This window comes from Carcharhinus amblyrhynchos, chromosome 30 (assembly GCF_965287045.1).
Source record: "Carcharhinus amblyrhynchos chromosome 30, sCarAmb.v2.hapA, whole genome shotgun sequence".
Taxonomy (NCBI): Eukaryota; Metazoa; Chordata; class Chondrichthyes; order Carcharhiniformes; family Carcharhinidae; genus Carcharhinus; species Carcharhinus amblyrhynchos.
In genome coordinates, this window is record NC_137353.1 from 19,846,336 (window position 1) to 19,859,761 (window position 13,426).

General features: G+C 48.0%; 1 protein-coding gene across 2 annotated transcripts in view; it reads right to left on the bottom strand.

Annotated features, from left to right (window-relative positions):
• Positions 1–12,829, bottom strand: part of c1qtnf12 (C1q and TNF related 12) — a 68,213-nt gene extending 55,384 nt beyond the window's left edge. The window contains exon 1 of one of the 2 annotated variants that reach the window (XM_080215266.1): positions 11,920–12,829. In XM_080215266.1, coding sequence (XP_080071392.1) covers positions 11,920–12,060 — 141 coding nt within the window. In that variant the 5' untranslated portion in view covers positions 12,061–12,829. The remainder of the gene's footprint in view (positions 1–11,919) is intronic. The other variant, XM_080215265.1, reaches the window with a different exon arrangement.
• Positions 12,830–13,426: the final 597 nt, after the last annotated feature.

A 13,426-nucleotide genomic window follows, 5' to 3' on the forward strand; every position in this document is an offset into this window, starting at 1 on the left:
TGGCACACACATATCACCCAGGTACGTCTGATATTGGCACACACATATCACCCAGGTACGTCTGATATTGGCACACACATATCACCACGGTACGTCTGATATTGGCGCACACATATCACCACGGTACGTCTGATATTGGCACACACATGTCACCCCGGTACGTCTGATATTGGCACACACATATCACCCAGGTACGTCTGATATTGGCACACACATATCACCCAGGTACGTCTGATATTGGCGCACACATATCACCCAGATACATCTGGTACTGGCACACACACATCACTCAGGCACGTCTGATATTGGCACACACAAAACACCCAGATACATCTGGTACTGGCACACACATATCACCCAGATACAACTATCTCACTCTTTCACAACTATGTTATGCAGGCCCACACATTCCATACTGAACCCCCCATCTCACACCGATCCCCCCCATCTCACACCGATCCCCCCCATCTCACACCGATCCCCCCATCTCACACCGATCCCCCCCCCTCACACCGATCCCTCCCATCTCACACCGATCCCCCCCCATCTCACACCGATCCCCCCCCATCTCACACCGATCCCCCCCCATCTCACACCGATCCCCCCCCATCTCACACCGATCCCCCCCCATCTCACACCGATCCCCCCCCATCTCACACCGATCCCCCCCCATCTCACACCGATCCCCCCCCATCTCACACCGATCCCCCCCATCTCACACCGATCCCCCCCCATCTCACACCGATCCCCCCCATCTCACACCGATCCCCCCCATCTCACACCGATCCCCCCCATCTCACACCGATCCCCCCCATCTCACACCGAACCCCCCCATCTCACACCGATCCCCCCCCATCTCACACCGATCCCTCCATCTCACACCGATCCCCCCCATCTCACACCGATCCCTCCCCATCTCACACCGATCCCCCCCCATCTCACACCGATCCCCCCCATCTCACACCGATCCCCCCCATCTCACACCGATCCCCCCATCTCACACCGATCCCCCCCCATCGCACACCGATCCCCCCCATCTCACACCGATCTCCCCCATCTCACACCGATCCCTCCATCTCACACCGATCCCCCCCATCTCACACCGATCCCCCCCCATCGCACACCGATCCCCCCCATCTCACACCGATCCCCCCCATCTCACACCGATCCCCCCCATCTAACACCGATCACCCCCATCTCACACCGATCCCCCCCATCTCACACCGATCACCCCCATCTCACACCGATCCCCCCCATCTCACACCGATCCCCCCCATCTCACACCGATCCCCCCCCATCTCACACCGATCCCCCCCATCTCACACCGATCCCCCCCCTCACACCGAACCCCCCCATCTCACACCGAACCCCCCCATCTCACACCGATCCCCCCCATCTCACACCGATCCCTCCATCTCACACCGATCCCCCCCCCCCCACACCGATCCCCCTTCATCTCACACCGATCCCCCCCATCTCACACCGATCCCCCCCATCTCACACCGATCCCCCCCATCTCACACCGATCCCCCCCATCTCACACCGATCCCCCCCCATCTCACACCGATCCCCCCCCATCTCACACCGATCCCCCCCCATCTCACACCGATCCCCCCCCATCTCACACCGATCCCCCCCCATCTCGCACCGATCCCCCCCATCTCACACCGACCCCCCCATCTCACACCGATCCCCCCATCTCACACCGATCCCCCTGCATCTCACACCGATCCCCCCCCATCTCACACCAATCCCCCCCCATCTCACACCGATCCCCCCCCAATCTCTCACCCTCACCTAGAAGGTCCATCAGTGCGAACAGGGAGTCAGTCACAGCTCAGGCAACTACCCTGGTAGAGCAGCTAGTCCCAATCCCACATTCCCACACTTCCCCTCCCCATTCCTCGAATGCCTAGAAGACCAAAATGAGAAGATGCTTTAAAAAAGATACAAAAGGTCGTCAATTAAAATAGGATTCAAAGCAAGCAGCAGGATTTCCCGAAACATCGTTCACACACCCATGAGACAAAGCAGCTTCCACATAACACGCGGTTAGATTTACCCTCAATGGCTTGGTAATTAAACATAATTTTCACACCATGGGTTTAGTCAGCTATACGGATTTGGCAATGAGCACAAATTAGGCAATCCACCACTCTCCCTCAAAGTAATGTGAGGACATGAATGAAAAATGGGTGCATTCCAGGATCCGAGGGGGTTTCCAGCCACTCTCGGCCCAAGACCGGAAAATCCTGTCCGAGGTCAACGGTCCTTTGCATGCTCCTGTCCTGCCCACCACGGGAATGGGGATAACTCCACCCCCTCAGTATTTCCAGTAAGGAGAAAAGTGCTCAATAACTGGCTGGTTACCAACATTTTGATGATTACAAATGTGAGCCCTCTAGTGAATGACTCCACAATTGGTGGGAACCTTATTTTCCCGATCAAAGCCACACAAATTCCTGTTTCTGATTGTGACACATTGATTTTTCAAATCAGAAGGAAGAGCACAAGGTTGGCACTGAGGGGGCCTCAGCTTCACTCCTGAGCCTTTGGCCAATGACTCAGAGCCAACAATGGAGTACACCTACAATAAGGATCATCACTGAATTCATAATAGATATTGTGAAGCAGCACCCTGAACACCTAGGCCGACAGAACAGCACTCTACAATATAGACTCATCCCAAGATATCGGCCCATCGAGTCTGCTCTGCCATTCAATGTGAAAGTGGATATTCCCCAAATCCACTTTCTCACCTTCTCCCCTAACTCTTGATTCCCCAACTGATTAATAATCTGTCCATCTCAGCCTTGAACATACTTAATGACCCAGTCTCTTGTGGCAAAGATTTCCACAGATTCACTCTCCTCTAAGAGAAGAAATTCCTCTTCATCTCTGTGTGAAATGGTGCCCCCTTACTCTGAGATTATGCCCCCCTGTCCTAGACAAGGGGAAAAACCTCTCAGTGTCTGCCCTATCAAGCCCCCTGAGAATCCGATATGTCTCAATAGGGTTGCCTCTCATTCTTCTAAACGCCAATGAGTACAGACCCAACCTACTCAACCTCACCTCATTAGAAAATCCCCCCATACCCAGGATCAACCTAGCGAACCTTCTCTGGCCAGCCTCCAATGCTAGTATACCTTTCCTTAGATGCGGGGACCAAAATTGTTCCCAGTATTCCAGGTCTGGTCTAACTAGTGCCTTGTATCACCTTAGCAAGATTTCTCTATTTTTATATCCCATTCCCTTTCACTCAAAGGCCAATATTCAATTTGCCTTCCTAATTACCTGCTGAACTTTGTGATTTGGCCTCCTTCTGCATTATAAGGATTCTATGCACGCGGAACCCCCCAACTCCTTATGCGGCGCAACTTTCTGCAGCCTCTCTCCATTTAAATAATACTCAGCTCACAATGTGCATCACAAGTGTGATGTCCAAAAGGGCATTAGCCTATATTAGATGGATAAAGAGCCTTCCAGACACAAAAACTGGAGTGGGCAACAACAAAGCAAAACAAAGAATAACCTTATTGAATCACATCTGTAAAGAGCTAGAAACAGATGGGGGATGTTCTCCTCGAGAGATGTTTGCCAAAGTGCCTCATCCACCCAACCGGTGACATAGGTCAAGCCACAAGAGGCACTAGCCCAGTCAACCACTTGGCACCAGCCCAGTCACAGAACTACACAAGCAAGTTATTGAGGCAGCAAAACAGGATCATTCATCAAACAGAGGGGATGGAGAGGGTCCACAAAAGGAAGGGGGGGTTCAGAAAAACTCAACAAGTGATAGTCAGATATCATAGACCCTAAAACCAAAACAAATGCAACAATTGTATGTTCATTCCTGGGCAAACCAGTTAGCCCAAAGTCTTAGATATAAATGCCTCATATAAATATCATGTCTATTCAGGTTTAAATATTAGTGTCACAAGTTGGCTTACATTAACACTGCAATGAAGTTACTGTGAAAATCCCCCAGTTGCCACACCCCAGCACCTGTTCGGGTACACGGAGGGAGAATTTTGCACAGCCAATGCACGTAATCAGCACGTCTTTTGGACTGTGGGAAAAAAAAACCAGAGGAAACCCACACAGACATGGGGAGAACATGCAAACTCCACACCGACAGTAACCCAAGCTGGGAATTGAACCCAGGTCCCTGATGGTGTGAGGCAGCAGCGCTAACCGCTGTGCCACCGGGCCACGCTGTTGATGCATATTTTAATTCTGGTCATAGTTAATACCTAATCAGCAACCGTTCAGTGAAATATCGACAGGCATTGTGTACTCGAACATGGTTACGTGCTGAAAGTGGTTAGCGTGCATGAATCTTGCTTCGGAAGGTTCTAAAGTTACAAGCTTTATCTAATTGCATTTTTGTTTGGCAAAGCATCCATAAAATGTCAGCTTCCCTTTGTCAAGAAAGAAGATAAAAAATCGAGTGCCTTTCCAGATCCTTTGGCTTTTACTCGATTGCCAAGGTCATTGAGACAAAGAGCTCGGTGAACATGTGATTCAGATTTCATGTGAACTGCTTACTTAATGATATGGTTTGGAACAACGCTCAGTTACTGATGAACATGTGAAGACTGGACTATTAACATTCACAGTGGCAGCTGACAGTACTTTGTCATTCCGCTACACCCTTCCCCAGCAAAGCAACTATTTTCATTCCAAGAGACCAGTCTAACTGTGGAGAAGGGTGGGGAAGCGGTCAAATGTACTGTACATTGTAAAGCCCAGTTTTTCTTGCATTGGTTTGATTCACTTTACTTCACGGGGCCGGCATTCTTGGCAACTCTGTGCCCTGACATTGGACAGGTGCCACCATACCCAACTTGTGCTGCATCAGCTGTGGGCAAAGCCCCATTTGACTTTGATGGGCACCCGCGTAGGCCTGGTGCACAGCGAGGCATTGAACTGGGAATTGAATCATAGAACCCACACAGTGCAGAAGAGGCCCTTCGGCTCATCAAGTGCGCACCAACACATTAGAAACACCCGAACTCCCACCTAATCCCATCTGTCTCTATCACCCTCCCAGGCAGCACATTCCGGACCATCAGCACCCTCTGGGTAAGAACGCTTTTCCTCACATTCTCCCTAAACCTCCTGTCCAGTTCCAAGCTGGAAATTGAACCCATGTCCCTGGGGCTGTGAGGCAGCAGTGCCACCATAACACCTTAGCTATGATTGTAACACTCCATTCTGCGCCCTCTCCTTTCCTTCTCTATGAACAGTATGCTTTTGTTTGCATGGTGCGCAACAAACAATACTTTTCGCTGTATACCAATATATGTGACAATAATAAATCAGATCAAATCGCAGATGTCTCAGAGAGAGGCCATGTCATTCTGTTTTTTTATGAGAGTTTTATTCTCGCACTATTATCTTGGAGCTGGATGTATGGGTGACACATCCAAACACTCCTAAAAGCACCCTTAATTCAACGCCAATCAAAATCTTAACTGGCATTTCTGCAGTAGTTTTGGTGAACCATTTCCATTGCCAGAACCCTGTCATCTTTGGGGTTGGGTTTCTGCTTTGGGTGCCATGGGGACATTGCACCCAAGGGGTGGAATTTAATGCCCTCCCCCATGATAAGCTTGGCAGTGGGGGCAGTTAATTGTGGGTGGTTGAAGGCCCCACTGCCTTCTCATCCCTGCCCCAATTAAATCCAGTAGGAAGACATATGGACATCCCTCCTGCCCTCCCACCACTTGAGATTCTTAGTGGGCAATTTCACCCTCTTCTAGTTGTTAAGAAGACTGACTCGATACACGGGGTGGGATTTTCCATCCCCTCACCATTCATTATGATCATGTCTGATCATCCAACTCAACAGTGTGATTCACTCTTCTCTCCACCACCCTCCCCAAACACCACGACCCCCCCTCCCCCACCACCTCCTCCCCCGGCATATCCTTTGATCCCCTGTGTCTCGAGCATTAGCCTGGATTAGCTTCTGGATTACTAGCCTAGTGACTAGTGCGGCACAGTGGTTAGCACTGCTACCTCACACACCAGGGACCCGGGTTTGATTCCCAGCTTGGGTGACTGTCTGTGCAGAGTCTACACATTCTCCCTGTGTCTGTGTGGATTTCCTCCCACAGTCCTGAAAGATGTGCTGGTTAGGTGCATCGACCATGCTAAATTCTCCCTCAGTGTACCTGAACAGGCACTGGAGTGTGGCAGGCTAGGGGATTTTCACAGTAACTTCATTGCAGTGTTAATGTAAGCCTGCTTGTGATACCACTGAGTCAACTTTTAAACGGTGTCACTATGTCTGTACAAATTGAGGGTCTTATCTAAACTGAAATCATAAAATGTGAAAAATTGCAAACTTTTCGAGGGATCACTGCCATCTTGAATGCTTTAACAATCGTGTAATTTTGACGATGACAGACTGTTTGAAACCTGCAAATCAGGGCAGGCCTCGATTTGCTTATGTAACACTGAGACAATTAGACAGGAAATTTGGCATGTTAGCTATGACTCTCATCAACTTTTACAGATGCACCATAGAAAGCATTCTTTCTGGTTGTATCACAGCTTGGTATGGGCTCCTGCTCTGCCCAAGGTCGCAAGGAGCTACAAAAGGTCCTGAATATAACCCTAACCCATCACACAAACCAGCCTCCCGCCTGTCTACACTTCCAGCTACCTCGGCAAAGCAGCCGGCATAATTAAAGACCCCACGCACCCCAGACATTCTCTCTTCTGTCTTCTTCCATCGAGAAAAAGATGCAAAAGTCTGAGATCACATAGCAACTGACTCTAGAACAGCTTCTTCTCTGTTGTCATTTTGAATGGACCTACCTCACACTAAGTTGATCTTTCTCTACACCCTGGCTATATCTGTAACAATACATTCTGCACCCTCTCATTTCCTTCTCTATGAATGGTATGCCTTGTCTGTATAGCGCACAAGGAACAATATTTTTCACTCTATACTAATAGACGTGGCAATAATAAATCAAATCAAACTAAAATCAAGGAAAAAGGACATCCCCACCTTTACTAAATTTGGAAAGTTCTGGATAAACTCAGCAGTGTCTGTGGAGAGAGAAGCAGAGCTAACGTTTCGAGTCCAGTATGACTCCTCTTCGGAGCTGAAGTATCTGATAGAAGTTACAGATTGAATTTGAAACGTTAACTCTGTTTCTCTCTCTACAGCTGCTGCCAGAGTTTATCCAGAATTTTGATTCTCTATTTCTAATCTCCAGCAGTATTCTGCCTCTATTTTTCTGGATTCCAATGGATCTCAGATCATGATATTGCTCTGATTTTCTCTGTATACCTTATGACAAATTAATTATCCGGGATCTTCTAAGACCATTAGATATAGGAACAAAATTAGGCCATTCGGCCCATCGAGTCTGCTCCATCATGGCTGATAAGTTTCTCAACGTTATTCTCCCACCTTTTCCCTGTAACCTTTGATCCCCTTACCAATCAAGAATCTATCTCTGTCTTAAATACACTCAGTAACCTGGCCTCCACAGCCTTCTGAGACAATGAACTCCATAGATTTCCCACGATCTGGCTGAAGAAATTCTTCCCGTCTTGGTTCTAAAGGGTTGTCCCTTTATTCTGAGGCTGTGCCCTCGGATCCCAGTCTCTGTGACTAATGGAAACATCTTCCCCACGTCCACTCTATCCAGGTCCTTCAATATTCTGTAAGTTTCAATGAGATCTCTCCCCCATCCTTGTGTACTCCATCAAGTACAGACCTAGTGTCCTCAGACACTCCTCATATATCAAGTTTTTCATTCCTGGAATCATTCTTATGAACTATCTCTGGACCCTCTCCAAGGCCAGCACGTCCTTCCATAGATACGGGGCCCAGAATTGTTCGCAATATTCTAATTGTGGTCTGACCAGAACCTTTTGGAATGCTGCAAGTCAATTTACCATGGGTTGTCTCTTGTGGAAAAGCATCACATTGCAAGGATGAGAGAGAAACATTACAGGGAGAAATTTTACTTGGATGGTGGTATGAAATGGCCAGGATCAGACTGACTGCCCATTGTGTACAGCACCTGATAGTCAGTCCACTACTGCCAATTTCTACTCTTTATGCATCCAGTCCTTAGAAGAATATATGAAGCAGGAGTTTACTATATGGCCTGCTTCCCCCCCCCCCTTTTTATACCATGATGGCTAATCTTGGGTTTCAAATCCACTTTATTACATTGGAACTCCATGATGAAGGGGATTATGCAAAAGTCTTCACATGTCATGTGTTTTCCATAAAGCTGGAAGGGCTAGAGTCACTCAAGAGTGAATGGCCCACACGCTGTCTGTGTTCATTACGAACGGTGTGGAGATGCCAGCGTTGGACTGGGGTAAACACAGTAAGAAGTCTCACAACACCAGGTTAAAGTCCAACAGCTTTACTTGGTAGCAAAAGCCTGTAAAAACTCACATTCTAATTCTGGAAACTGAGTGTGTGTCTTTATGTCCCCTGTTTGTGATCAGAACTCTCCACTCACCTGATGAAGGGTCAGAGGCCTGAAAGCTCGTGGCTTTTGCTACCAAATAAACCTGTTGGACTTTAACTTGGTGTCGCGAAACTTCTTACTTCATTATGAACAACAGTGCATGTGTGTTGCATGTGGGGGATAATCCCAGCCTGCAGAGAGTAATCGTACTGCTTCATCCTTAACACTGTGTAATTGCCCAGAGCCAAACCTGCAACTTTTTTTCTAAAGTTGATTTATTAGTGTCACAAGTAGGCTTACGTTAACACTGCAAAGAAGTTACTGTGAAAGTCCCCTAGTTGCCACACTCTGGCGCCTGTTTGGATACACTGAGGGAGAATTTAGCATGGCCAATGCATCTAACCAGCACATCTTTCGGACTGTGGGAGGAAACCGGAATACCCAGAGGAAACCCACGCAGACACGAGGAGAACGTGCAGACTCCGCACAGACAGTGACTCAAGCCGGGAATCGAACCCGGGTGCCTGGTGCTGTGAGGCAGCAGTGCTAACCGCTGTGCCACCGTGCTGCCCACATACCTCAATTCTGGAGAGACCGAAAATCTGTCTATCCCAACCTTAAAAACATTCAACAATGGAGCATCCACAACCCTATGGAATAGAGAATTCCAAAGATTCCCAACCTTTCTTTTATCCTCAGAAAACGATCAGTTCTTTATCCTAAAACTGTATTTCCCTGTCTCAGATTCTCTGACCGGGGGTAACAAACTCTCAGGGTCTACCTTATACATTTCAATCTTATACCTTTCAACCAGATCACCTCTCATTCTGAATTCCAGAGAATATAGAGCAAATTTACTCAGTATCTCTCATTCCAGGGACCAATCTAGTAAACCGTTGCTTTAACATCTCCAACGCAAGTATATCATTCCTGGAATATACAGACCAAACCCCACGTAGTATTCCACATAAAGTCTCACCAAATCCCTGCACAACTGTGGCAAAACTTCCTCATTCTTATATTCCAATCCCCTTGTAATAAAAGTCAACATGCCATTGCTTGCTGCACCTGTAAGCTATCTTTGTGTGTTCCTTGTACAAGTACATCTGAGTCCTTTGGAACATCAACATTTACAACGTTTTCACTTTGAAGAAAATATTTTGCTTTTCTGTTCCTGCAGCCAAAATGAAGAATCTCACACTTCCCTATGTTGTACTCCACCTTGTGGCCCATTCATTTCACCCATCTCTTTGCAACCTCTGAGTGTCCTTCTTACATTTGCACACCCACTTTGCTTGCTATCCTAGAATCTCAGAACCCCTATGTTGTAGAAAGAGGCCATTCGGCCCATTGAGCCTGCACTGGCAACAATCCCCACCCAGCCCACCACTGTAACCCCACACATTCACCCTGCTAATCCCCCTTAACACTCAGGGGCCCTTTAGCATAGCCAATCAACCTAGCCTGCACATCTTTGGGAGTGTGGGAGGAAACAGGAGCACCCGGAGGAAACCCACACAGACACAGGGAGAACGCACAAACTCCAAACAGATAGTCACCTGAGGCCGGAATTGAACCCAGGTCCCTGGTGTAGTGAGGCAGCAGTGCTAACCACTGTGCCACCGTGCAGCCCTCATCAGCAAGATACCTTACTCTCTCTTCATTTAAGTCATTAATGCAGACTGTAAGCTGGATCAGCACTGATCCATGCAGCACTCCACTAGTCACAGCCCGTCAACACGAAAATGCCCCATTGATCTCTAGTCTCTGATACCTGCCATTCGGCCCATCGAGTCTGCGCTGACAACAATCCCTCCCACCCCATCCCCATAAGCCCATGTATTTACCCTGCTAACCCCCCTGACATTAAGATCCAATCCACCTAACCCACACATCTTTGGTTTGTGGGAGGAAACCACAGCACCTGGAGGAAACCCACGCAGACATGGGGAGAACATGCAGACTCCGCACAGACAGTGACCCGAGCCGGGAGTTCTTCTGTTGTTTAACCCTTTGTGTGGCACCTTACTAAATGTCTTTTTGGAAACCCAGACATACGACATCTACTTTCTCCAACTAGTTACATCCTCAAAAAAACTCAATGCGTTTGGTCAGAGCAGATGCTAAAGCATGTTGATTCTTTCCAATCAGTCTGTGCTGTTCTCAGTGATTATCAAGACTTCCTTAATAACAGCTTCCAGCACTTATCCCAATGGCTTGACATCAGGCTAACTGGCCTTGCAGTTCCTTATTTTCTCTGACAGCCGTTTAACTTCCAATTGAAATAATGCTGGACCCAGACCCCTCTCAGCCTCAGCCACTACCCTGGTCCCCTCTGTTTCCTCCAAATCAATTATATTTCTCCTCCCAGACTGATCTTTCTCTATACCTTAGCTGTGAAGGCTACATTTTTCACCCTCTCCTTTCCTTCTCCCCTAAGTACTCTATGAACTGTCTGTATAGTGTGCAAAAACCAATACTTTTCACAGTATCCCAATACAGATGACAATATTGAATGACACAGTGGCTCAGTGGTTAGCACTGCTGCCTCAGAGCGCCAGGGGCCTGGGTTCAATTCCCAGCTTGGGTCACTGTGTGTGTGGAGTTTGCATGCTCTACCTGTGTCTGCGTGGGTTTCCTCCGGGTGCTCCGGTTTCCTCCCCCAGTCTGAAAGACGTATCTGGTTAGGTGGATTGGCCATGCTAAATTCTCCCTGTGTGCTCGAACAGGGAGTGTGGCAACTAGGAGATTTTTCACAGTAACTTCATTGCAGTGTTAACGTAAGCCTACTTAGAATAGAAGATTACAGAACCCCTACAGTGCAGAAGGAGGCCATTCGGCCCATCCAGTCTGCACTGACCACAATCCAACCCAGGCCCTATTCCCGTAAATCTACACATTTACCCTGTTAATTCCCTTGGCACTAAGGGTCAATTTAGCACGGCCAATCAACCTAACCCATCTTTTGACTGTGGGAAGAAACTGGAGTACCTGGAGAAAACCCATGCAGACACGGGGAGAATGTGCAGACTCTGCACAGACAATGACTCGAGGCGGGAATTGAACCTGGGTCCCTGGCACTGCGAGGCAGCAGTGCTAACCACTGTGTCACCCACTTGGGACACTAATAATTAAATATAACAATAAGTCAAATCAAATCAATACATTGCAGTCAGAGGGGCGATGGGCTGCAACTGAGTCGATCTTAGTAGTTGGTATTTGCGGGGGGGGGGGGGATTTTTTTTTGTTTTAACCTGGAGAAAGGACTGAGAAACGGGAATAGGGACTGGGGTGAAAAGTAGCAATGTGAGAAATTGACACGCCCTGAAATAATCAGTGCAGCTCGGAAATGGGACAAGCCACAAATAAACAAACAAACAAATAAATAAATAAGCAAGCAAGCAAGCCCACCCGACACTCCAGAGCAGCCCCCCCTCCCCACCCAGCCCAGGCACCTTGCACTCACCTCATCGCTGTTGGTTAGGCTGGTGTTGTAGGGTTCTGTGTGCTGGTTAGTCCTGAGGGATTTCTTGCCCAGAGCCTGTCTGTGGAGGACTAGCTGTTGCCACAGAAGGATGCTCACGATGGCCACTCTGCAGACATTCATTCTCAATGGGCTCCAGGAAGCAAGAAGCACTGCAAGGTGGCTGGGGCTGGGCGAGAGAAAACTTCAGCGGCGACCCTTCCTTACACGTGGGTGAAGATTAAGAAACATCAGCTGCTGTACACACACACAAACACAAAACAGCAGCAGCAAGCTCGGGATCCACCTTGTAAAAACAAACCAGATGAATCTTTAAATGTTGGATTTGAGGGAATGTGTGGGAGGGAGAGGGGAGAATGCTATTAATTTGAAGAAAGTGAATGGTCAGACTGGATTATCTTAGATGCCCAGTGTTCAAATAGTGAGCAGCAGCCAGTCTCCCGCCAGAGTGTCGCTGGTTAATGTGCACACACACACACAGATGTCCTTCTTTTCTGCTGACTGACTGTATCCAGTTAACTCATTGGGAGCAGTTCCCCTCCGCCGCTCCCAACCCTCAGTGAATCTCTCCCCCACCCCTACACACAGCACCCAGTTCCCTGGCTGGGGGAGTCTTTATAACTCACCCCAACAACACCACCTTCCAGTCCTGCCCCTCACCACCCTCTCAGGTCAAGAACAGCAACAACAAAAAACTGAAAAGACTTTCAAAATAATAAAAAGCCAGATACTAATCTTCCTTGCAATGACTATTGAATGTGCGGCGTTGGGGAGTGACTGACTAGCTCTCACAGGCACTTTGTCAACACCTCCAGAGGCGGGTTAGTTTTATTCTCTCCTCATGTCTTCCTTTGGGGTGGGAGGGGGGAACTAAGAGGCGAGTCTGCTTGATCCATTAACTCTGACCCTGTGCGGGATGCCTGCCTCTTGTTTTAACTGGGGAGGGGGCTGTGCGGGGGATGGGGGACATGAAAGCTTGGCGACCCCCCCCCCAACTGATGACACAGACCCTCAGCTTCTCTCCCACCCTCTCTGTAGGACTGTTGTTTAATTGTTTCCACCTCCCTTCACTGAACAGCGGAATTGGCCACTCACTCACTCGGCCCCCTTTCCCCAGCCGGATAAATATTGAACATTTCTCAAAACAACAAAACAGACGCAGACACAAGACGCCAGCCAGCGAGTTCAGTCCTTTCTCCTCCACACACTTTCCAAAGCTAATGAGATACGGATTCTCAGAACAGAATTCCGCCCCATATAGCACAGACTAAAGATTTTTCAATGGCATCACTTTATTTGTGTGTAAATTTCAGTTGCATGAAATATAACACATTTAATATTGCTCGACCCATTATTATGTGTTTGGAAAAATGACAATTCCGCTTTTCAATATTTATGTAAATTTTTTGATTTTTTTAAAATGCAAATTATTCTTGATCATTCCTACAATAATTGATCATAGATCTATAAGTGGACTCATTTTGTGATA